We start from the raw sequence: 23,664 nt of genomic DNA, 5'->3' as shown, positions 1-23,664 counted from the left end.
GCTCTTTTCTGGGTGCTACATTGAAGGAAAAGGGGGTGACATCAGTAAGCAGTCCAGATTTGCAAATAAGATCCCACAAGCTGAGAAACAGTTTGTTCTGCCCCTTCTTCAGAGAGAGGTAAGGACAGGGCCTCTGCAGTTCTCGGGAGGCCAGAGAGACCAGTGAGGTTTGGTCAGAGGCTCTTGACCCACCAAAGCTGGGGCCCTAGCCCTGGCCAGCAGTTTGAGTGTCCAGCAGTCTATGCTCTGTAGAAGAACTCACGGGCTTAGCCCTCTTAGGGGATAGACCAGAAGGGACCCATGGCCAAAACTGGCAGAGGTTAGACATGCTGGAGGGAACAAAAACCACAAGAAGAATCCGAAGACGTCAACTATGGCAGCAGGAAGAAAGGCTGGCTCCCAGTCTTAGAATGTGAGAAGCCAGCCATGGGGTGTCTGTGGGTGCAAAAGAGAGGTGCTCTGCAGGACAAGCAATTGAGGTGCTAAGTGAAAAGTGAGAGAAATCTGGGAAGGTCCTGGTGTGAGGGAGGAGAAACTGAGAGAAGCCAAGAGGAAGGGTTCAGTTCACCATTAATAGCTGAAGGGGCTGAAGGGGCGCTTGGGTCAATCTTTAGCGAGAAGACCCTCTAGGGAAAGACCATGAGAGGGTCTCCTCAAGATAAGGGGACAGGATTGGGTGAGACCTGGATCCTAGCAGGAGGCGGGGTGTTCCCTGCCTCCGGTGACAACATGCTTGTATCACTTTTCATCCTCACCACAACCATGAGAGGGACCATTATCGTCCCCATTTCACAGATGAGAAAACCAAACTTAAGTCTGTGAAGTCACTAATGCAAGGCCACACCACCTATTCACTTGGAAAGCCAGGCTTCACACCACCTGACTCCAAACCTGGCTTGCTCTAGGAGCCCACACCCGACACCATCTCGCCTTTCTCTGCCTTCCTCCAATGGCCCTCCTTTCCTGTCCGCCTTCTTTGTCTGCTGCTGGGGACCAACTCCGGCCCTGGAAACCAGGGTCCCGCCATTAGTTCCCTTATTCCCCGGGCGCTAGGCCCACCCGAGGGGCAGAACCCGCACGACACGAGGGCCTTGCCTGATGGGGAAGAGGGCAGAGGAGTCAGTGTGGGACTCAGAGCCGGGCTGGGCCGAGCCCAGGGGCCGCCGGGGCCGCCACTTCAGCACCTCGGAGAGCGCCTGCGGGGCGGGGCTCGCGGGGCCGGGGGCGGAGCGGGGGCGGAGCGCACGAGACCCCGGCGAGGGCCCGGGGGCGCGCGGCCGAGCTCGCGCCAGTCCCGAGAGCGGCGCGCGGTCCGGAGCCGCGCCCTGCCCTGCGCAGGTGCGCCCGCCGCGCCCGCCCCAGCCGGAGCCCCGCGGCGGCGGCGGCCTCTCGCCGCGCCCCCGCCTCCTTCCCCGCCGCCGCCGCCGCCGCCTCTGCGCCGCGCTCCGCCCGGATGGCCAGGGCTGTGCCGGAGAATGGCGGAGCGAGAGAGCGGCGGCCTGGGCGGGGGGGCCGCGTCCCCGCCTGCCGCCTCCCCGTTCCTGGGGCTGCACATCGCGTCGCCGCCCAATTTCAGGTGAGAGTCCCCGGCCGCCGCGCCCCGCCCTTCAGCCCGGGCTGATCTGCTCCGGCTTCCGCGCCGCCCCCCACCCCGGCCCCCAGTCCCCAGCCCCCAACACACACACACACACACACACACACACACACACACCGATCCCGAGAACGAGAGGGCGGCGTGGGGATGGGGTCTCCTCCCTGGACAGAGGCCCCAAAAACCCCCCTCAGCCTCAAGTCCAGGCTGATAGCCGCTGCATAGCCAGTGGTGCAGCTCTTTCCGCCATTCCATGTCCTAGGCTAGGAGATTCCGAGCTGGAATTGGAGGAGGGGGCGCGGAGGCCTCCTTCTCCCCCACTTTGGGACTGCGGCAGGGCCTGGGGTCTGGATTGAGATCCCGGAGGAGGCAGACAGGCTAAGGCTTTGCTTATGCCCAGTCCGAAAGCTTCTGAATAGAGATGGGAGCAGGCTGGGGTGCCTCGTGGGTCCCAGTTTCTCGGGGCAACTGACAACCTTGGTGCTGGAAGGAGGAAGTCGTGGGCCCCTCCCCCAGCCCTGTCTGGTCAGAGGGGCCTAACTCCCAAGACTGGCATGGCCAGGACGCTCTGTAGATTTGAGCAAGCACTGACCTGGTCAGGTGTGTGCAGGTGCAGAAGGCTCAGTCTCAACCAGGAGACTCCACGCCCAGCTCTGGTTGGAGAAGTCTGGTTTGGACAGCCCAGGAGTAGCCAAGGACATTGGGTGGAAGGTTTTCCTGCTGGATCAAGTACCCAGGACCATGCTCTGAGCTCCTCTTCACCCCTCTCTCTGCCCACTATCTGGTATTGGGAGGTGGATTTTAGAGAAGTGGACAGTGGATGTTGTGGGGAAGGGATGGATATCCCTCCATCATAATCCTGGCCCCGTTTGGAGAGGAGGAAGACGAGGATGTAACTGCTCCAGAGCCTAAGAGGAGGCCTAGACTTACCCCATTGTTTCTCCATCTAATGAGCTGGCGCCTTCCCCTCTCCTGGGACCCTCACCCCAGCCAGGTCCCAGCTGGGCTCTGGCGCCAGCCCCTCTCTGACCAAGGGGTTGCTGGCTCCCTGGCCCTCAGGTGGGTAGGGACCCCTGGGGATCTCTAATGGCATCATCAGCGCTGGAAACCTCCCTTGAGGCCCTGAGCTGAGGAGCCGGGAAGACCAGAGGGAGGGGACCAGATGGAGGAGGCCAAGCGTGAGGGCTCTGGGGCTGGGGCCTTTGTGGTTGGTGCTCTGGGTCATGAGGCTGAGGTCTGAGACAGGTTCCCCCTGGCATGACCCACGATGCCGAGAGGCAAATATTGTCTGCCTACCAGGAGGCCCCTCTGCAGTGGAACAGCTTAGAAGAACCTGGGTTCAAATTTGAGCTCCACCACTTTCTAGCTGAGTGACCCGCCAGTCCCATCTGTCAGGTGAGCTAATTAATATTGATTCCTTAGTGTGCATCAAGTCGGTGTTCAACAAGTGTCTGCCCTCCATGCTGGTGAGCATTTATATAGCTCATTACTGTTCAGAACATTCCCAGTGCAGGCTCGTTTATCCTCATGGGTGTGGGTATCAGTCTGCCCATTTTGTAGATGACAAGATTGAGGTTCAGTAAGGCAGTGGCTTGCCTGAGGGCCCCAGAGGAAGTCAGAGCCTGGGACTGTCTGTGTGTGTTCAGGCCACTCAGCCTCCAGGCCCTGTCTCGGGCCCAAAGGACAGCCTTGCCTCCCTCTACCTGCTTCCAGATCCCCAGCGACGGTGCAGGTTATCATGGATGCTTTAGTGAGGGGAACCGATAAAGTGGACACCAGCCAGGGAGAGTGTTCAGTCAGGCCCAGGTGGGCGAGAACAGCAGTGCGCCAAGGCTAAGGCGTGGGCCAGCCCTCCAGGACACCGTGGCCTGGCTATGGGGACAAAGCCAACTTCTGGGAATAGTAAGGGCAGTGTCTCCAGCCCCACATGGCCCGCCCTGCCTGCTCCAGCAGCCCCCGCTGACCTTTCCCTTGTCCTGCCCCGCACAGCCCTTCACCCAGCTCGGGTTAACCCTGGGTGGTTACTGCTCTCTCACGGCTCTTTGGTGGGGTCATGGATCCCACTGGCCCGGGTTTGCAGTCTGGCTCAGCCTTCCTGGCCGTGTGCCCCAAGACTGGGCACTTAACCCCCTGAGCCCCTGTTTCTTCTCTACGATGCCAGGGTTGGCTCCCGCTCAGGATGGTCCTGGGACCCGGATGGGACAGCACATGTTGGCTGTCTCGAGGGCTGTGGAGAGCTGCGTTCGTGCAGGGCTGTGGTTGTTACTACGCATGCACCACCCGCACCTCTGTCCACTTCCAGAAGGCAGAGGACACAATACCTAAATTTTGGTTTGCGCAGTGCCCAGCACAGAGTCGGTGCTCAAGAAAGCCTTACTGGTTGATTATGCCAGGATTAGGTGTGCGAGGGCCTCCTGGAGCTCAGAGAGTAACAGACTGTGCTGTCAGAGGATAAGGAAGGGACGCGCCGGTCCCTGGGAGGCGCTCACTTTGCCCAGCGCCCCTCCAAGGGCTTTCTGCGCAAGAGCGTTTCATCCTCACCAGAGCTATATAAACAGAGTGTTACTATTATCCCCACTTTGCAGCTGAGGAAACTGAGGCCTCCAGAGGCTAGGTAAGTGGCAGAGCTGGGGTTTGGATGCAGGTAGTCTGATTTCGGGGCCACCCTGAAAAGAGAGCCCGGGACTAGTAGGGGGAGAGTGTGTGCAGGGAGTAAGCATACTGTGGGCGAGGAGGCTGGAGAGAGAGCATCCGTTTGTTGCTAGTTGGTTTAAATAGATAGGTGTTCTTCTTCTTTTTTTTTTTTCCCTTCTGATGATAGAAACACTCCAGTCAGTTACCTATAGTTGTAGATGTGGTACTGGGGGAGGGATTTCACTTATTTGACACACTGCTGTTATGATTTGACTTATTTCTACAAGGAGCATAGGTTACTTGTGTAACTTACAAAATTAGAAGAGAGAATTTAAAATTCAAGTGATACATGTTCATTAGAAGGAAAACTCTAGAAAAGAGACTTTAGAAACATAGCCTTTGGCTACACTGAGCTGGGGGCGGGGTGGGATAAAGGGGAGGGATGGTGGGACGGGCCATATGGGAGGGACGAAGGATGCTCAGGGAAAGTACAGGGGGCCGTCTGCTCTGGACGTGGGAGAGGAGAGCTGTGGATGAGGGGACCCCAGAAATCGGCTCATCCTGACCGCCCCCTCCCCTTTACTGAGGAGGAGGCAGGGGAGGGTGAGTGGCTTCCCCAAGAACACACAGCGCATGAGTGGCAGACCCCAGGCCTCGTGACTGCCCGGATGGTGTGGTTTCGACCTCCCCAAGCTGCCTTGCAGATGAGAGATGTGGCCACCGAGAGGCGCAGAGACCTCCTCGTTTGTCCCTTCACGGGATCGTATACACGTGGCCATTGCTTCACTTCCCTCCACAAATACTTGCACTTCGGCGGGCTCCCTGGACAGATGCTCCAGAGGCACAGCCGGGGGCCTGACTGTCATGCAGGTGTAGAGGGGAGTCAGACAGACAGACGAGGCCTTACCAGACAGGCTGGCCGGTGTGACAGTGACTGAGGCCAGAGGCCCAGGGGAGCCCAGGCCTGCGGGTCAGTGGGCAGTGGCAGAGATTTAGCAGGAATGGCAGCATTGGATCGCTGTCTTGGGAAGGTCACACCGGCCGCTAGGTAGAGAATGGCCAGGCCGGCAGGGAGACCACCGGGAGGATGGCCATCCTGCGTGTGACAAGAAGGGGCAGGAGAGGACGTGAGGACGATTTCAGGGGTGGGAGGGTTAGCCCACTGGGTGAGGTATCTGGTTGAAGGGGTTGGGGAGGCAGGAGTCCAGGATGATGCTGGGCCCCTTGGAGATGGGTTGCCCTGTGGGAGATGAGAGGCTTGGCAGGCAGGGAGGCGAACTTAGTAGACCTCCTGAGTTTGACGTTGGTGGCCACTGGGGACCCAACTGGAGCATTCAGGCAGGGAGTTGGGGGCCTGGGGTCACTGGAGAGGATGGGGCTGGGGCCAGAGACCCTGGGAGTCTCAGCTTAGAGAGGTGGCCCCGAAAGCCTCAGAGAGGACATTACTACCCAGGGGGCAGCAGAGAGCAGGGAGCTGGTGTAGGACGTGGCCACCAGGCTGGTTCCAGCAGCCATGTTTCGGCTGGGGGAGGGGTTCTGGAACTGCTGTTGCTGCTGGAGCCACCCTCCCCCCAACTCCGAGCCCTGAGGAATCCGGGGTAGAATGTGCTCCTAGCGAACCCCCAAAGTGGGGCCAGAGTGTTGACTTGCCTCACTTGCCCAGACATGACCACGCAGGGTCCCCGCCCCCCGCCTCTTTGTTGTCAGAGCCTTGAAGTCGGTCTCTGGATTCTTGGCTTGGGGCGCCCCCCCCCGGATCCTACAAAATGGGGTCACTGCCCCCATCCCCACTTAGGGGTTCTTACTCATTCTAGGATGTCTCTGTCCCCTGGCCCTCCTCTTGTGTTCATTCCCAGAGTCTTCTCCCAGCCCTGACCATAGGCCTTGCCTCGTCCGGGCACCCAGAGCATCCAGCACCATCCTTCTTCCTCTGCCCCGCGTCCCCTTCCTCCTGGCGGTGTCCCAGGGCCCGGGCTCTGTGCGCACATTGGAACAAGGGTAGGGAGTCGGTGCCAAGCGGAACACGAGGGCCCCCTGCCCTCAGGAAAGCGCTCCACGACAGGGCCAGCAGCCCCAGACCCCAAGTGGGAGCCTGGGGCCAGGCTGGCATGACCCAATCCAGAAAGCTTCTCGGGGGGAGCAGAGGAGAACAGATCTGCCCAGGTTCCACCAGGTCTCACAGGCGTGTCCATGTTCGTGCTTCTTGCTGTGTGATTCCTCACATGAAACCATGGGGTCCTCTGTTCCCTTTGCTCGTTATGCCAGCTGCCGTTTTCCACATTCATACCCAGGCTTTATAACGCTCGTCCGAGAGACTGGGTGATATTCCAACCCCCGACAGCCCCCGTGCTGAGCTATTTGGTTGTTTTCAGTCTGCAGTTATGCAAAATACGCATCCTTGGATATAAAGGTTTCCACATGTGGGATTGTTTTCTCAGGGCAGCTTTTCAAAAGCCAAATCACTGGATCCCAGAGTTTCGGCTACATTATCAGCACCAAGCGCTATAAACCCATCAGACACATTATAACCCCAAGTAGGGATTGGCCCTGAGGACTTGTTTCCGGAGTTGGACTCAGCGTTTCGTTGGTGAGGACTCCAGCGTGGACATGGTCAGGGAGGGAGGTAGAGACTAGAGGAATAAACCTCGCCTGACCCCAGTGTCCACTCAGAGCTGAGGGCTCACCCCCACCCCACCTGCACATTCTACCCTGGATTCTGACGTAGGTGGGAACACAGAAAGTTGCACTGGAAGGACAACTGACTTAGAGAATTTTAAGGGGAAAATTTAGAAGGACCTTTGGTTCACTCAGTCAACATTTATTAAGTAGCTACCAGGCACCACATTGTTGATCAAAACAGACATGGTCCTGCCTTGTGGACCAGCTGCCTCCACGGGGAGCCCCCCACTGGTGGCAGAACCCAAAGCTATAATCACAGCGATCCAGAAACCCCAGCAGGTGCGCCTAAGAGAGCCAGTAGCAGGGCTGTTTACCTGGTCAGGGAAGTCAGGGAAGGCTTTGAGGGAGCTGGTGGGGCTGGAGGGGGGTAGGCAGGGTCGGGGGAGCGATGATGACACCCTAGAGTGGAGGGGGGGCCCTCCTGAGCCTTCAGGCCACAGGGAATTTGGGCCCCTTTCCCTAACGGCCAGGGAAAGCTACTAAGGGATTCTGAGCTGGGGAGGGGTGACCAGACCAGATTTGCGTGTCAGATGTTGCTTTTGGTTGCCCGGTGGAGAGTGGCCTGTAGGGGGGCCAGTGGGAAATGGGGAACCTGCCTAGCTGAGAACCCATTGGGAGCCAGCTGTCGGCTCAGCACGCACAGGGCCGCAGAGGGACAGGCTGGACACTGGAACCACAGATGCTCTCAGTCGTGAGAGCGGCCTGTGGGCACCATGGCTGGGACCCAAGGCCCCTCAGGGGCATCCTGATGCCGCTTCCAGCCAGCCAGCAACGGGGAGACAGGAATGGCCTCTGGACAGCCAAATGCCTGGCTCAGGTTCGGCCTTGCTCCGCTAAGGCCTTTGTCACGTCACCCTTACTTTGCACGCACTCCTAACCCAGCCCACTCCTGGGAGGAGGAGTTGGAGAGGGCTAGGCTGCCGTTGGTGGGACGAGGATAGCAGGGAGACGTGACGGCACGTGGAAGGGAAAAGGCCACAGAATAAGCACCCGCGCACAAGGGCATGTTTGTTCATTTTGGAGAGCTCATCGCAGGAAGAGGTGGGGAGCACTGGGGCGGCATGTTTAGAACGCAGTGAGGACCCAGCTTGGCCAGGAGAGAGGACTGGGGCACCAGAGTAGGAGGTGAGGTTCATGCAGGAAGAGGGGACCTCGAATGTAAAGATAGACTCCAGAGATCAGGGAGGTCCCAGGAGAGCAAACTCATGACACAGAGCCACCGAACGGTAACCTGGATGAGACCTTGGGAAGCTCGGGCAAGCAGGTTGGACTGATGGACAGGCTGCTTCTGAGGCCTCCAGATTTGGAGGTGAGGGACGCCGACCTGCGGGGGGGGTTGTGTGATGCAGCTGGAGGTGGCCCCCTGGTGCTCAGGGCTCCAGTTTGCAGGGGAAAGGTGGGCTGGTGGGATCAGGAGGGGACACCCTCCCTCCTTCCCCTCTTCCCTCCTCCCCTCCAGCTTCTTCTTCCTCTCTTCCTCCCCACAGTTGCCTTCCTTGAGCCCAGAGGGCCCAAGGGTCTGTTAAGCTTCCCCTCCACGAAGCCCGCCCCCCCCCCCCAGCCGCCAGAGACCCAGAACATCCAGTGCCTGGAGAAGCGGAGCTAAGGGCAGGGGCAGGGCAGGTGGGGGGTGACTTGCAAAGGCGACTGCCTGACCAGTCCGTCCCCTTGTTCCTTGCTTGTGACCCCTCACAGCACTCCAATTCACAACCGCTCCGCTCTGTGAATCCCCAGCGGTGCCCTTGAGGGGGTACGCAGCTATAGGTAGCCTCACGGCACCTTCTGTCTGAGCCTTAGGGCTCCGCATCTGCAAAATGGGCAAAATAAGACCATCTCCCCAGGTGGCGGTGAGGATTGAAGGAGACGCAGAGCACGAAGCCAGTTGGCGGCCAGGGCACGACAGCTACTCAGGAAATGGAGCGGCCAGTCCTAAGGAGCCAGGATTTGATCCTGCGCCTCCCGTCCCCAAGCCGGCTGCGGGGACCGTTCTGCCGTCCTGCCGCACTTAGGAGAAAAAAGTCAGATAAGAAACCCCCTTCACCTGCCCCACTGGAGCTGGAAGCCGGTGTGGGCTTTCAAGCCCGGCCCCATGCTCCCCCCGCCACCGTCCGGTTAACCTCAGTGCCCTTCGCTGTAAAGGAGGCTACGGCTGTCCTGCCTGTCCCCAGACCTGCCGTCCCGGGCCGTGGGATACAGGGTAATGCTGAGGGTGTAGGGACGAGCTGAGAAAGCTCCCCTGCAGGCCTGCCCTGAACACTGTGGTTGCGGAGGAGCAGGCAGATGCTAAGGCTGTCTGCCGACAAACATCTGGCAGGCGTGTACTCGGGGCCTCGCGTGTGCAAGATGCCCCACCAGCTCTAGCCTCCAGGAGCATGCGGTCCAGCTGGAGCCGGGCAGGTGGGGGCCCGCGTGCCTCACCTGCTGGGTACGAGGGTGGGCAACGTGAGCTCCATCCACCTTTGGAGCAGCCTGGTGGGGTATCTGATGGAGGCCTGGTGCTGTCTGGCCCCCCACACTGCCTTGCGTCCACGCAGATGGTGACACCAGCCACAAATGAGGGGTTGCCCGGGGACCAATGAACATTGCCAGGCGGGCTGTAAGGCACTGGCACAGGGGGGCTAGGAGGGCTTCCTGGAGGAGTGGGCTTAACTGAACCTTCTTCTAGCAAGCACAGCTCAAGAAGCAAGCCCTGGACTAGAGCCCGGGGAGGCAGGTGCAGGAGGCATAGGCAGCCACACCCAGAGCTGGAGGCCTTGAATGCCAAGCCAAGGGGTCGGCCACTAGCAGGGAACCTTAGGGGATTGTGGGGGGGGGGCGGCAAAAGGGTGGTGTTTCTGGCAGCTTTGCAGGGTGGTGGATGGGGTGGAGTGCTTCCGGTATGGGGGCACTGAGGTGAGCAGGCCAGTGGGGAGGTCTGGGGCTGCAGAGACAGGAGCTGGGCCAGGACCCGGCAGAGAGGAGGAGGAGGTGCAGAGGTGTGCAGGGATTCCTGGCAGAGCAGGGGGCACCTGAGGGCACCTCTGGGTCAGATGCCCTGTGACCCTGCAGCTCCCTGATGCTGGCAGAGTCCCAGGAGTGCCTTCTCCGTGACTGTCCAGGCAGCCGGGCTGTGTTGACCACCGACTTGGTGCCAGCCACTGGGTTCTCCTCCCCGGCCTCAAGGAGCGCCTCATCTGTCCAGCTCCCTCATCCTGGTCAGAAGCCCTCTCTGCTGTTCCCTCCGGGGCCTGCCAGCTTCTGTGGATGGCACTCCACGGTGACAGAAAGCTCTTTACCTTCCAGCCCTGCCCTGAGAGGTCCACACTTGGTCTGCCCTTAGCCCCGGCTATGGAGCCTCCTGTGCCCATAGGCACGTCCTGGGTGCTGAAGGATGAAACTCTGGGGAGGTGGCAGGGTTCTGTCGTGCACCCAGCTTGTCGGGAGAGGCAGTCCAGACCCTCCTCGGTCATCCGCCACTGTGTGGATGCTGCCTGGGCCCACAGAAGCCTCCCCGAGGAGGTGAGAGGGCTGAGCGCGTTGGCGTGTGGATGGGGGCATCCATTCATGGAGAATTTCAGAAGCCCCCCATCTTATCACCAGGCACCCTGAATGTGATGCTGGCCCTTTAAAGCAGATCAGGGCTGGCTTTTGGGGGGAGACATCCCAGATTTCTGCCATCTGCTTATGAGCCTGGGCCAGCGAGGGGGACCACCACAGCCCCCGACAGGGGCATTAGAAGGGCAGGTGGAGCCGGTGGCTTTGATTGCAGTAACCCGATCCCGAGGGGGAGGTGGCAACCAGGGGCGGCTTCAGCCTCAGCCTCAGCGCCACTGCGGGGCCGCCAGGCTGGGAAGGCAGCGGCCTGCAGCTGAGGGCTGGGCTGGGAAGTGCTGGGGCTGGGGCCCGGGTCAGCAGCCACTGCCTCTTCTGCTGGCCCATCTATTTTTAATGAGCTCCCCAGGGTTCTGCAGCGGGCAGGATGCAGACAGGCAGGCCCAGGCAGTGGAGGCCCGAGGCCCCAGCCCTGCCCTGAGCCCTGGCCTCCCAACCTTTCTGGGCATGAGAGGGTGGCCCTGGGGCCCTGCAGCCCCCCGGCCGGGCAGGACTCTCCATGAAGTCGGTGCTGAAGATGGATTCGAGCCCAGACAATGACAGCTGGTTGGAGGATCAGTGGGAGCACTGGTAGGGCATATAGGGATTGGTGGGGGGGGGACACCTGGGGGGGCAGCTCCATGGAGCTCTGGGTCTCTGTTTGGTCTGACTGAGGCAAGAGGCGGGGCGGGGGGGTGCGCCTCCTAGGTCCCCCTGGGGGCTGGGCCACCACCTCTCCTGGGTGACCTTGGACTCCTGGGTGTCCCTTGCTGTGTGCCTCAATCTCCTGGTCTTATTTGGAAAAAGGCTCAGAACTGGCCCCAACTTCCTCCAACAGAATTCTCCCAAACATCCCAGCCACACCAAGCCAGGTGGAGTGCCCGGGGCTGGTGGTGAGCCAGGTGCTGGGGACAAGCCCACAGTCGCTGCAGTGGGGTTGGGGGCACAGCGCTGGCCTGGGGGGCGGGGGGAGAGGGTTCTGGCACAGCCAGTTAGAATTGTGGTGCCGATGTGCTTTGGTCTGTCCCCGAGCTCACGACACCTCTAGCCCCAACTCCGGGCCTTCCTTGAGCCCTCTGCAGCCTTCTGTCCAGGGTCTGTGCTCTGGGCAAGCGATTTTGTGGTTGAAGAGATGAAATGAAGAACCCAGAATGGGGGGGTGTAGTCTCTCATGGAACAGGCTGAAACTCACCACATTGACGCCACATTTCCCTTCACTTGCTCCCAGGGCTCAAGAGGCTTTGGTCTTCCTGGGCTGGGGGCATGGAGCACTCTCCTGAGGCTGGGGAGGGGCCTCTGCCAGCACCTCAGGTTTTATCGCTGCAGGGGTTGCACGGGGAACCCCCTACTCCAGGTATCCCTTGGAGTCACTTCTCAACTCTGCATTCTCCATGGGTGAACTGGCCTCGGTACCTGCCCTGACCCTGGGAGGCATTTCTCTGGCCGAGCTGAGGCTCTGACCAGCTGGGCCTTCCAGGCACTGCCTCCTGATTGGCAACAGAATGGATAGCTCCCAGCCGGGAGGAGCGGGAATAACCTGGAGCCTCCCCTTTCCCTGCCTGTTACCCCTTGCCTCAGTGCGGGTGGACACCAAGTCCCATTCTCTGGGGGCTGTGATCTGCCTTCAAGGGGCCGCCCCTTGGAAGAGGTACTAGGAAGACCTCGGTGGGCTAAGTAGTGCCCCTGAGTTGGTAACTTCGGCTTCCTATGCTCACCAGGCTCACCCATGACATCAGCTTGGAGGAGTTTGAAGATGAAGACCTCTCAGAGATCACCGAGGAGTGTGGCATCAGCCTGCAGTGCAAAGACACTCTGTCCTTGCGGGTAAGAGCCGGCTCTCAGGAGCCCCGGGGGTGGGAGGACAGTGGGGGACAGGGTGGGTCGGGACAGGAGTGAAGGCATCCCCATATCTACAAAAGGGCCTTCAGGGTCTATATGGCATCCTCATGAAATGAAGTGCTCCATCAGGAGTTTTTGATTGTTTTTGCCAGGGGGGCCAAGGCAAGAGGCAGCTCCCTCAACTGCCCACAAGAAGGGAGAGCCAGGAGGTCTTCAGATGGAGGGCAGTAGCAATTAGGGCCAGGCTTAAAGGAGGGGTCAGGACTACCCTAAACCCTTTCCAGAGCGGCCTTGGCAGAGGGCCTGAGGCAGAGCAAGGGTGGAGTCTGGTGGACTCTGCAGTGCTTCGGGACAGGAGAAAAAGAGCCAAGGCACTCCCTCAGCTACCATTGCACCAAACCACGCCACACAGCCCCGCACACCCTCCCTGGCCCGCCATTCTGAAGGCTCCTCCCGAGGGTTAACCCAGCATTGCCGCTGCTTTTGGCCTCCTGGCTTTGTCAGAGGACAGATGGCTCTGTCCGTTCCCTGAGTTCTGAATCCTGCCAGGAGGTCCTCAGCATCTGGGTAGCTTGGGTCAGACAGGGATCCCCGTGTCTTTTTCAGAACAGGAAGAAGGGGCCACTGGCCAGGAAACAGGAGGCAAAGCACAGGACTAGGTTGCAGAGCCCAGAGCTTCTGGCAGCCCCCAGCAGGGTGGGTGGCCAAAGCAGACGTGGTATTAGGAGAACGGTTAGCAAAGGAGAGCTGACGTGTGAGCCGGGGGGGGGGAATGCCTGCTTCCGGGTGACCTCCTGTTGCCTGTTACGGAGATTCTGTAAGCTCTGCCAGGCAGGGGGAAACCAAGGGGTGAGGATGACCCTGCAGTACTCCCTGCCCCAACCCTCCCCGCTCTGGCCAGGCCAGCAAGGGTGGGGAATGGTCCCAGGGCCCTGAGGTAGCTTCCCTAAGGTCACACACCTGTTTCGGAATTCCACACCACCCCTTCATCCAACACACACCAGCAGAGTTTTGGAGAGGGTGGTCCCTGCGACCAGCCAGGGCCCTGAGGCAGTACTAGCTGGAGGTGTACCCTGTGGGGCCTTAGACAAGCTCTAGGGGGCTTTCACACACTGTTGCCAGTGAGTCCTCACCTCCCTGGGGAGCTGGGAGGCAGTTAACTGGTGAGGGATTGGGGGGGGGGGGGGCCGGGCAGGGGATCTGTCCAGGGTGCCGGGGAGTTAGTGGCAGAGCTGAAACTAGACTAGAGTTATCGAGATTTAGGATGGCCTGAGGGAACACCTCAGGTTGGAGGGGCCTCGGACTGTGAACAGGTGCCGCGTCCAGGTGCCCCCCTCGCCCCTCCCCCCGGCACCCCTCTTCCGGCCGCGCTTAGGTCCTCCTGTTCGCACTGCCGCCCTCCCTCCATCCTCCGCCTGGCTGAGACTGTTTTCCCAGTTTTCCTCGCTGCCCCCCTCAAATACTAACCTCCCCCCCCCTCCATCCCTTATGGGGCCCGAACTCCTCGGCGACCCTGAGTCCCCATGGCAACAGCGGTGACCTCACTCTGGGCTCGGCTTACAACCCCAGTGAGGTCACTGGCCGTTGCCAAGGGAAAGGGAGGGTGCAGAGAGTCAGGAAGGCGGGCACCGTGGGGAGGGGACGGTGTGGACTGCCAAAGGCGCCGACTAGATTGGGGAGCAGTCGGTTTCGCGCATCCTCGCGGGGGGCGGGAGGGCGCGGCCCCCTCTCGCCGGGTCCCCTGCCTCTCTCCCGTGACCTCCCCCTTTGCGGCCGAGGTAATGGACTCGCCCGGGCGGGGGCCGGTGCGCGGCGGCCTCGGCCCCGCCCCGGCCCCGCCCCCTGACGCCCCTCCGTCCGCGCCGCGCAGCCCCCGCGCGCCGGGCTGCTGTCTGGGGGCGGCGGCGGCGCGGGGAGCCGACTGCAGGCCGAGATGCTGCAGATGGACCTGATCGACGCGGCGGGGGACACTCCCGGCGCCGAGGACGACGACGAGGAGGAGGAGCGCGCAGCGCGGCGGCCGGGAGCGGGGCCGCCGGAGGCCGAGCCCCGCCAGGAGCCCGCGCCCCGCGGCCAGGGACAGGACCAGGGCGGCGGGGACACGTATCGGCCCAAGCGGCCCACCACGCTCAACCTCTTCCCGCAGGTGCCGAGGTCTCAGGTGAGGCGCGGGCAGCGTGGGGCGGGGCTGAAGGGGCGGCGCCCTGAGGGCGGGCGCCGGAGGCGTGGGGGGCGCCGAGCAACTCGCGGCCCAGCCCCGGCCCGCGGACTAGAGGAGGGAGGAGGGGCTGTGGGAGAGGGAGCCGCGGGCGGGCGCGGGGAGAAGTCGGCCTGGTGAGACTTCCCAAGGGGGAGGGCCCAGGGGAGGTGGTCTCCGCGGGCAGGTGGGATCTGCCTTGAGGGAGAGGGGCCAGATCGGGCCGACAGGGTTTGGACCCTTGAGGAGTGTTGGAAGGAGTGAAGGGAGCGAGAGGGACAGTGGAAGGATCTGGGTAAGGAGAACAGTGGGGGCTTAAGAAGGGCAGAACAGACCTTTGAGGGCTAGTCGCAAGGGTTTGGAGCTTGGGACCTCAGGCTGGGGCAAGGTTTTTCCTTTAGGGTGTGGGGGTCCTGGTGAAGGGCAGAAGCAGGCCTGGAGAAAAGAGCATCTACAGTGGTCGTTGCTGGGGGAAGGTCATGAGGAATTGTGAAGAGGTGGGCAGGCAGGCAGTTCGAGATGTGGGCAGCTGGGAATTCCCAGAAGGCAGGGAAGAGGCATGGGAGGCGGAGCTGCTTGGCTGAGTTGGGGGCCCAGGGCCCCTGGGCTGGGTGGCTGGATGCCAAGGAGGGTTGAATAGGGTGGGAGAGAGCCGGCTGTGGCCCTTTGTCTTCCAGGCCCAGTCAGGAGAGGTACAGAAGAGGGACTCAGGGAGGTGGGGCTGTTGGTGGAGGGTGCAGGGGCTACAGGCAAAGGATTGGTCCCTTTCCCAGAATCCTCTGGGGTGGATTTTGGCAGCCAAACTCCTGAATGTGAGGGCCTATGAGTGTGTTCCCAGGGGAGGGTGCCTAAATCGTTTGTGGGGAGCCTTGTTTGTAGGCATGGTGGAGAGGGGTCCCAGGGCACCAACGATGTGGGATGGGCGGCCTGGGAGATCCAGGAAGGAAGGCTGCTGACGACTACATCTGTCATTCCTCAGTCATGTGCTCCTAGAGGGGTGGGGGAGCCATGCTATTGATTCATCATTTGGATGATTCATCCCGGCCCCCCAGGCCAGCTGCTGCGAGACCCTTCCTCGTCCTTTTTTCAGCTTCTCCTAGAATATCGCTGCCCCTTCCCTAGGCCATAGCTTCCTGAGTCCCAGGACTTGGCTGGAAGTGAGCATCTACCACGTAAAGCCCCCGTGTCTGGGACTGGGGGTCTGGCTCTGTCCTCACACGGCTCATGCTTCTCCCCCTCTCCTCCTCCACTCACCAGCACACATACTGGTCTTCTCCACCTTTGCTGAGGCTGATAAGAGCATCTCCCCAAGGGTTGGCCAGCTTCCCTGAGCCAGGAGGGAGAGCCGTCTAGAGCCATTAGGTCTGGCTGGGAGGGCTCTGATTTGCCACCTCTCCTGGCTGTTCAAGGAGGGTTGGGGGTGAGGCCCTTGGCAAGTGTGTGTGTGTATGTCTGGGGGTGGGGGGTGCAGCAAATGGCCGAGGGATGGCCTGATGGGGGCAGGGCCAGGGCCTCCCTGTGCCGGGCACTGTTGACGCCTTCTGTCACAAGGGCCTTTTGTTTTCTGTACAGGACACACTGAATAATAATTCTCTGGGCAAGAAGCACAGTTGGCAGGATCGGGTGTCTCGGTCATCCTCACCCCTGAAGACCGGTAAGTCAGGACCCTTTCCCTAACCTGGCCCTCCCCCTGCCCTGACTCAGTTTCCCCTGCAGAGAGCAACCCGGCAGGCTCCATCTTGCCGAGGTGAGATAAACCGCCCATCCCACAGCCTTGAGCAGGCCCATCTGAAGTCGGCTGGGACGGGAGTGAGAGCACTGGCCCCAGAGCCCACCGTGGCCTAGCGCCCGGGAGCCTTCCCGTGCTCAGTGGAGGGCGCGGGTGGCCTGGGAGTCAAGGGCGAGGCCACCTGCCTCGAGCGCTGCCCTGCCTGCCCTCCAGGGGAGCAGACGCCTCCACATGAGCACATCTGCCTGAGCGATGAGCTGCCACCCCCGAGCAGCCCCGCCACCACCAAGGACCGAGGCACCTCCACTGACAGCCCCTGCCGCCGAAGCACCGCCCCGCAGATGGCCCCTCCCGGCGCCCCCCCCGCCGCCCCCCCAAGCAGCCGGGGCCACGCGCACCGAGACCGCATCCACTACCAGGCGGACGTGCGGCTAGAGGCCACCGAGGAGATCTACCTGACGCCAGTGCAGAGGCCGCCGGACCCTGCAGAGCCCACGTCTGCCTTCCTGCCGCCGGCCGAGAGCCGGATGTCGGTCAGCTCCGATCCAGACCCTGCGGCCTACCCCTCCGCGGCAGGCCGGCCGCACCCCTCCATCAGTGAGGAGGACGAGGGCTTCGACTGCTTGTCGTCCCCCGAGCGGGCCGAGCCGCCGGGTGGAGGGTGGCGGGGGAGCCTCGGGGAGCCGCCGCCGCCTCCACGGGCCTCGCTGAGCTCGGACACCAGCGCCCTGTCCTACGACTCGGTCAAGTACACGCTGGTGGTGGATGAGCACGCACAGCTGGAGCTGGTGAGCCTGCGGCCGTGCTTCGGAGACTACAGCGATGAGAGCGACTCAGCCACCGTCTATGACAACTGCGCGTCTGTCTCCTCGCCCTACGAGTCGGCCATCGGGGAGGAGTACGAGGAGGCCCCCCGGCCGCGGCCCCCCGCCTGCCTCTCCGAGGACTCCACGCCGGACGAGCCCGACGTCCACTTCTCCAAGAAGTTCCTGAATGTCTTCATGAGCGGCCGCTCTCGCTCCTCCAGTGAGTCTGCCACGGGCGCGGTGGGGGGCCTGGGATGGGGCAGCGCCGAATCAAGGGTGTTCCTGGAAGGTGGCCTTACCCGTCTGCTTAAAGGTGTCAGGACTGAGAGCCTGCTACCTGTCCCCCCACCAAACCTCAGCCGGAGTGGGTGGGCTCTCCTCCAGCTCAGCCCCCTCGCTTGCAGGTGCAGAGTCCTTCGGGCTCTTCTCCTGTGTCATCAACGGCGAGGAGCGGGAGCAGACACACCGGGCCATATTCAGGTAAGAGCCGCAGGCCTCAACACCACCCGTCCCGGCCTCTGCCGTCCCTGCGTGGCCTAGACCCAGCACTCACGCTGGTGTCCATCCGTCCGCTCAGCCCCAGGGGGCCAGGGTCCACCCTGGCGGAATTGAGGGCAGTGTGGCCTTGGCCGTGCCGCCAGAGCCCGAGATGGAGCCCCACATCTGGCGGGGGGCCGGAGCCCAGGGAGGGGGCCCGGCAGAGATGATGCCCAACCATGCACAAGGCACACCCCTGCCCGCCCTCCACAGGGAAGTGCTCACTTCCTGTTAACCTCTGTGGTTCTCGAGTGGCTCTGGGCACCTCCTCCCTGAGCCAAGTTCCTGGGCGACAGGTGCCCGTCTGCGTGATCTTGCTCTTCCCCGGGAACTAGCATGAGCACAGGCCCAGGAGACTTTGCGGAGGTTTATTGAACCAGTGCTGCTCTGGGGGCCGCGTGCCCCCAGGGCTGGGTGCGGAGCCGACAGGTGACCAGGTGGGGGAGGCCCTGCGGGTGAATTCCTTCCTTGCCCTTGTCCGGGGGGCAGGTTTGTGCCTCGACATGAAGATGAGCTGGAGCTCGAGGTGGACGACCCTCTGCTGGTGGAGCTGCAGGCCGAGGACTACTGGTACGAGGCCTACAACATGCGCACGGGCGCCCGGGGGGTCTTCCCCGCCTACTACGCCATTGAGGTCACCAAGGAGCCGGAACATATGGCAGGTAGCGTCCTTTCCCCTCCTCGGCACCACCGGGCCCCCCCACATTCCCCCTTTGCTGCCAGGTGACTTCAAAGCCCCAGGGAGGGCCCTGGCAAGGGGGACGTTAGGTGCGTCTCCCACCAAGAGAAGGGAGGCCCGGCCGAGCTGGGACACCCGGGGACTGTGGCCCCTTGTGCCGGCTCAGCCAGCCCTCACTTCCCGCTTGCTTTCCAGCCCTGACCAAAACCAGCGACTGGGTGGACCAATTCCGGGTGAAGTTCCTGGGCTCCGTTCAGGTTCCCTACCACAAGGGCAACGACGTGCTCTGTGCTGCTATGCAAAAGGTGCCTGTTCCCCGTGCCCCCCCGGCCCGGGACCTCTGCCCTCTCCTGGGGAGAGGGGCGCCCAGTGCCTGATGCCCGCCCCTCACCCACAGATTGCCACCACCCGCCGGCTCACCGTGCACTTTAACCCGCCATCCAGCTGCGTCCTAGAGATCAGCGTGCGGGGCGTGAAGATCGGCGTCAAGGCTGATGATTCCCAAGAGGCCAAGGTGACCGCCCCGGCCGCCCGCCCCCCTCCAGATCTCCCACCTGTGGCCCCTGCTGGCTGATGACACTCTGCCTCTCATTTCCCTCCTGCAGGGGAATAAATGTAGCCACTTTTTCCAGTTAAAAAACATCTCTTTCTGTGGATACCATCCGAAGAACAATAAGTAAGTGGGAGGGGACAGAGAGTGATGTGTGAGGGGACGGCCTGGGGCCGTGTCGGTCAGGTGCGAGTCTGCGAGTGTGTCTGGAGGGGGTTGAGCCCCCGCGCCGCCCTCAGACAGATGGTTCTCCTCGCACAGGTACTTTGGGTTCATCACCAAGCACCCCGCTGACCACCGGTTTGCCTGCCACGTCTTTGTGTCCGAGGAATCCACCAAAGCCCTGGCAGAGTCCGTGGGGTATGCTCGTGTGTGTGTGTGTGTGTGTGTGTGTGTGTGTGTGTGTGTGTCCTGCCGGGCACCCAGCCCCAGAGCACGCGCCAGTCCCCCTCCCAGCTCTGCACGCCTCGTGGCCTCGTAGCTCCCGACCGTGTTGGCTGTTGGGCCCCTCCTTCAATCGCAGTGTCACGCAGGAAGTACCCCGTGGGGACAGCAGAGCGAGCAGCTCTCTCCCAGGGAGCCCAAGCCCTGCCCGGGAGTCCGAGGCTCCAGGTGAAAAACCACGGGTGGAAATGGGGTTCTTCCCGTCACCTGGGTGTCCGCCTGCTTCCTAGGAGAGCATTCCAGCAGTTCTACAAGCAGTTCGTGGAATACACGTGCCCCACGGAAGACATCTACCTGGAGTAGCCGCGCCGCCCCGCCTTCTCCATCCCCGGGCCCGCAGGCCGCACAGGGACACCTGGCTGCTGACGGGATGCGGCGCTGCTTGAGGAGGGGCGCCCGTCACCACCCGAGGACGGGGAAGTGGGGGCCTTTGGCCGAGGGTGGGGGAGGGCGGGGTTTCTGGGGAGAGGCAAATGCAGTTTATTGTAATATATGGGACTAGATGCATCTATGGAGGACAGAGCAGGCTGCCCGGGGCCTGGGAGGCAGCGGGGCTGGGGGGGCAGGCCTCTGGCCAGGAAGGATGTCCGTCGTAGGAGCCGAGGGCTTGGCCCCGTCCTGGGCGTCGCTTCCCCTGCCAGGGCCTCTGGCTCTCTCTCCAAGCCGATGCCACCTGCCAGTGCCCACCCGCCCCCCCATCCCCAGCGCCCGGCTGAGCCCAGCCACCTCCCAAGGACTTCACAGCAGGTGGGGGTGCAGTCCCTGTTCTCCTCTGTCACTTGTGTGGGCTCTGGGTGGCTGGCACGCTGGCCCCCGGCACGTGTGGGGCCTCACCAGGGAAGAAGAGCGCTGCGGCAGGGCCCCCGGCCCGGCAGGAAAAGGAGGCTTCTGGACGGGCCCGGGCCAGCCAGGGCCTCTTGGCTGCTTCGGCTGTAGCCCCAGCTTGGTCCATCCCCCCTGGCCCCTACTATTAAAGTGCCATTTCCTGTCTGGACTGCAGTGGGTGTGTCTCCCTGTCCCCTCCCCCTGCCCCCAGCTGGTGTCCGTGTCAGGAAAGCCTAAGCCTTGGCTGCACAGAATAGCTTTATAAGGGGCTCCCGTCACAGGGGTGCGTCGTAGTAATACTCAGCCATGTCCGGCCCGTCCCGCTTGCGCTGCTGGGCCCGGGAGAGAAGGGGTCGAGGCCCTCGCGGCCAGGGGTGCTTGGGTCGAACCCCATAGTCTAAGGAGAGAAGGGGGTGTGGGTGGCAGGGGAATCCGCCCTCATCACCCCAGAACAGTGTTGTTTGGGATGAAAAGTCCCCGCGGCTGGACATGGGTGCCCCCCCCGCCAGGCATGTGTCCCACACTGGGGGGCAGTGGGGGCGGGCAGGGCTGAGATACTACCATCCACTAGGCCCGAAAGTGGCTGCGAGAGTTCCAGAGGGGCTGAAAGTTCTTCAGGGACAGATCGCTGAGGCCTGTGGGAGATGTTGGGGTGCTCAGCCCTGGCCCTGCAGCCCGCTACCTACCTCCCTGTGAAGGCTCAGGGTGGGGGCCTGGGTGAGCCCCGACGCCCGGGGTAGCGGCAGCAGTCAGTCGTCCGGGGCAGGGCGGGGAGCGGGAAGCGGCACGCAGGGCCCCCTGCCTTCCAGGCCCCCCGCCCGGTGGACCGCTGACCCCGTGCCCCCAGGAGTTACCTTAGCGGCTGGGGGCGGAGGAGGGCAGCAGCCAGGACGAGGTAGAGGAGGAAGAGGCTCAGCCCGGCCCTGGGATACAGAGCCCCCAGCATGGCGAGAACCATCTCCTACTCCAGCCCTTGTCCCCCAGCTTCTGCCTGCCCCTCCCCCGGCCGGAGGACTGAACCGCTGCCACCCGCCAGGGCCACCTCACAAAGGCCGGACATTCCAGGGCTCCGCGGCGGGGCCAGAAACCTCCAGCTGAGGTTCGGTTCAGTTTTTTGACGCTGTCGGCCAACAGGTGCCAAACGGCACCTTGCTCTAGTGTCCCTGCCCGAGGGTTAAGGGCACAGACCTTTGGAGTCTGATCTCGGTTCACACCCCCACCTTGCCTCTTGGGAGGCGTACAGGTCACCGTTGTGGGCCTCCGTTTTCTCGTCTGTGGGGTAAGGTATGTACCTCTGTGCCCAGGCGGTGGCGCACGGGAGAGGTCACGTGGAGAGCCCCGACTGTCCCCACTCTGCCTCCTCCCCACCTCCTGCCGCCGCCACCCTGTCCTTCCCTCAGTGATGCCAGGAACATCCTCCACCCGCTCAGAGATGCCAACGGCGGGGGGGGGCAGGGGGGGCCTGCTCTGAGAGACTTCCTCCCTAGTTCCCCAAAAGCTTACAACAGCCTGGCCCCAGGGCTCCCCAGGGGCTCCCCACCACCCCTGAGGCTGGACAGACGGATTTTGAGTGAGGTGGCAAAGCCCACAACTTGCTCCCTGGAGTGGAAGCTTCCCGAGGGTAGAGACTGGTTTGTTCACTGCAGGATCCCCAGCCACACTTGGTGGATGCTCAGTAAATGTTTGTTGAATGAATAAACGCCACGTGATAGCATGGAGCTGGTCTCTTCTCAGGCTGAGGCAAAGCTGTGGGGCCCTTTCTTTGCTTCCTGCGCAGCCCCCCATCTGGCGCACGGGCCTAGCTCACTTCAGAAGCCCCGAGGCTTTAAACCCGAGACCCCAGGCCGCCTCCAGACCTGTGGAGTCAGGACCTGAGGGCTGAGCAGGGCTCTGCGCTTTGGAAACCCCATCGCTTCTAAGAGCAGACCTACTGGGGGTCCAGCCCTGCGCCCCTGACTGCCGCTGGGCCCAAGGCCCGGAGAGAGGCATCCCTGGCTCCTGGTCCTCAGTAACCCCCAGGGTGACAGGTTTTGGCATCTCCTCAGGCTGTCCCCGTGTGCTCTGAGCCCACACACTAACCGCTCAGTGGTTCTCTCCCTTTCTGTGTCCTGGACACCACTGTCCCTCACAAGCCCGTGTCCCCGTCCTCCGTCCTCACTGCTGCCGGGAACCCTGAGTTCTGGACACACTGCCCAACTCAGTCCCTTGTCCCTCACCCTCCTTGCCTCTGAGAGGCCACTGTCTCCCTCTCTATCCACACCCAGTCCCTAGCCTGCCTGGGTGCCACCTATACCCTGTCATCCCCCGGCCACGGCCTTAATCTGGCCCCAACCACTGTTGGAGGTTTCTGCCGTCATGTCCCCGTGCTCAGCCTCCGGCACCAGCTGCCGGGAGCCCCCCCGCACCAGGCCGCTGGGGTGCGGTGTATTTTTTCATTTTTAAATATTTTGTTTGAGAGAGCAAGAACACGAGTGGGGTGAGGGGCACAGGGAGAAGCAGGTTCCCCACTGAACAAGGAGCCCGACGCAGGACTTGATCCCAGGACCCCGGGATCACGACCTGAGCCAAAGGCAGACACTTAACCTACTGAGCCACCCAGGCGCCCCGGGATGAGGTTTAAAATGCTCCCCTCCCCACTGCCTTCCGGAGGCAGGTCTGAGTTTCTTGCCTGGCCTTCGGCGGCCTGTTGGATTTGGCCCTGACCTTCCCCTCCCGCCCGCTCCTCCCTCCCTCCTGCTCCAGCAGTGACTCACTGCACAACCTGCTCTCCCAGCCGGTCCCACACTGGCGCAGGGTTTCCCCTGCTTGAACCGAGGCCTCCCTGAGGGGTGCACCTTCCACGGGCATCCGTCCAGGCAGCGAGCACCTCCACTCACCCACCTCCGACCCAGACTCCCTCAGGCACACGCTCCTACCTACTCGCACGCCCCAGCGCGCTGCATTTATGTGTGTTTGCGGATGCGTGAGCGCCCGACAGCAAGGCCGGCTTTCCTCCCGCCGCACGCACAGCCCCCCGCCCAGAGCCCGCCGACAGGGCACGCGCCCAGCAACGGTCCCCGTACCCAACAGAGGTCGGGGCCCCAAGCTGTGACCACCTGAAGGCTTGTCCCTTCACCTTCCGGCCCAGGACCTGGGCATGCCTTCCCAGAGGCACTTGGAGGGGGGGGCAGGTAGCAGAGGAGGGCTGGCCCCTCCTCCCGTGGCTCCCCCCAGGGTGTCAGAGAAAGTGAGGCAGGACAGAGGTGGTGCGGATGGAGCCCTCAAAACTCTGAGGGCGGCTCACCCGGCTAGAAACTCCAGCAGGAGAGTTCGGTCTATTCACAGGGCAAAGGGGACAGGGGCGGAGGCTGAGGAAGGGGACGGACCAGGCAGAAAGGCCAGGCTTCAGTCGCCCCGTCTGGGCGCTTGTACCCTCCCCAGTAGCCTGTGCGCGGCTCCGGGAGACTTGGCCACCAGGGAGCTGGCAGGGGGAGTGTGCAGAGACCCCCAGCTCCTACCCCCTGAACCTGCACCGGCTCAGGCTCCCAGCCCCTGACGCCCGCCCCCAGCACCAGCTGTGGGAGAACACCTCCGGCTGTTAAACG

General features: G+C 62.4%; 2 protein-coding genes across 3 annotated transcripts; one reads left to right on the top strand and one right to left on the bottom strand.

The window, feature by feature from the left end:
• The first annotated feature begins 1,423 nt into the window (after nt 1–1,423).
• MAPK8IP1 (mitogen-activated protein kinase 8 interacting protein 1) lies at nt 1,424–20,249 on the top strand. Of its 2 annotated transcripts, none has more exons than XM_081798216.1 (12): nt 1,424–1,576; nt 12,193–12,298; nt 14,184–14,474; nt 16,083–16,164; nt 16,453–17,265; nt 17,450–17,525; nt 18,072–18,244; nt 18,457–18,566; nt 18,659–18,775; nt 18,867–18,937; nt 19,073–19,171; nt 19,486–20,249. In XM_081798216.1, the coding sequence occupies exons 1-12, from the start codon at nt 1,476–1,478 to the stop codon at nt 19,556–19,558; spliced, it is 2,112 nt and encodes a 703-aa protein (XP_081654342.1). In that variant the 5' UTR covers nt 1,424–1,475; the 3' UTR covers nt 19,559–20,249. The 2 variants fall into 2 exon arrangements, with proteins under 2 accessions (XP_081654342.1, XP_081654343.1); XM_081798217.1 differs by lacking the exon at nt 1,424–1,576 and adding an exon at nt 10,711–11,065.
• Nucleotides 20,250–20,332: 83 nt separating this feature from the next.
• FREY1 (Frey regulator of sperm-oocyte fusion 1) lies at nt 20,333–22,749 on the bottom strand. Its single transcript, XM_006751077.3, has 3 exons — nt 20,935–22,749; nt 20,642–20,715; nt 20,333–20,477 (listed from the first exon to the last, which is right to left on the bottom strand). The coding sequence occupies exons 1-3, from the start codon at nt 21,036–21,038 to the stop codon at nt 20,356–20,358; spliced, it is 300 nt and encodes a 99-aa protein (XP_006751140.1). The 5' UTR covers nt 21,039–22,749; the 3' UTR covers nt 20,333–20,355.
• Nucleotides 22,750–23,664: the final 915 nt, after the last annotated feature.

The sequence above is a fragment of the Leptonychotes weddellii genome, chromosome 11 (assembly GCF_054177405.1).
Source record: "Leptonychotes weddellii isolate Sample4059 chromosome 11, ASM5417740v2, whole genome shotgun sequence".
Classification (NCBI taxonomy): Eukaryota; Metazoa; Chordata; class Mammalia; order Carnivora; family Phocidae; genus Leptonychotes; species Leptonychotes weddellii.
This window is presented reverse-complemented; position numbering and strand designations above follow the sequence as displayed.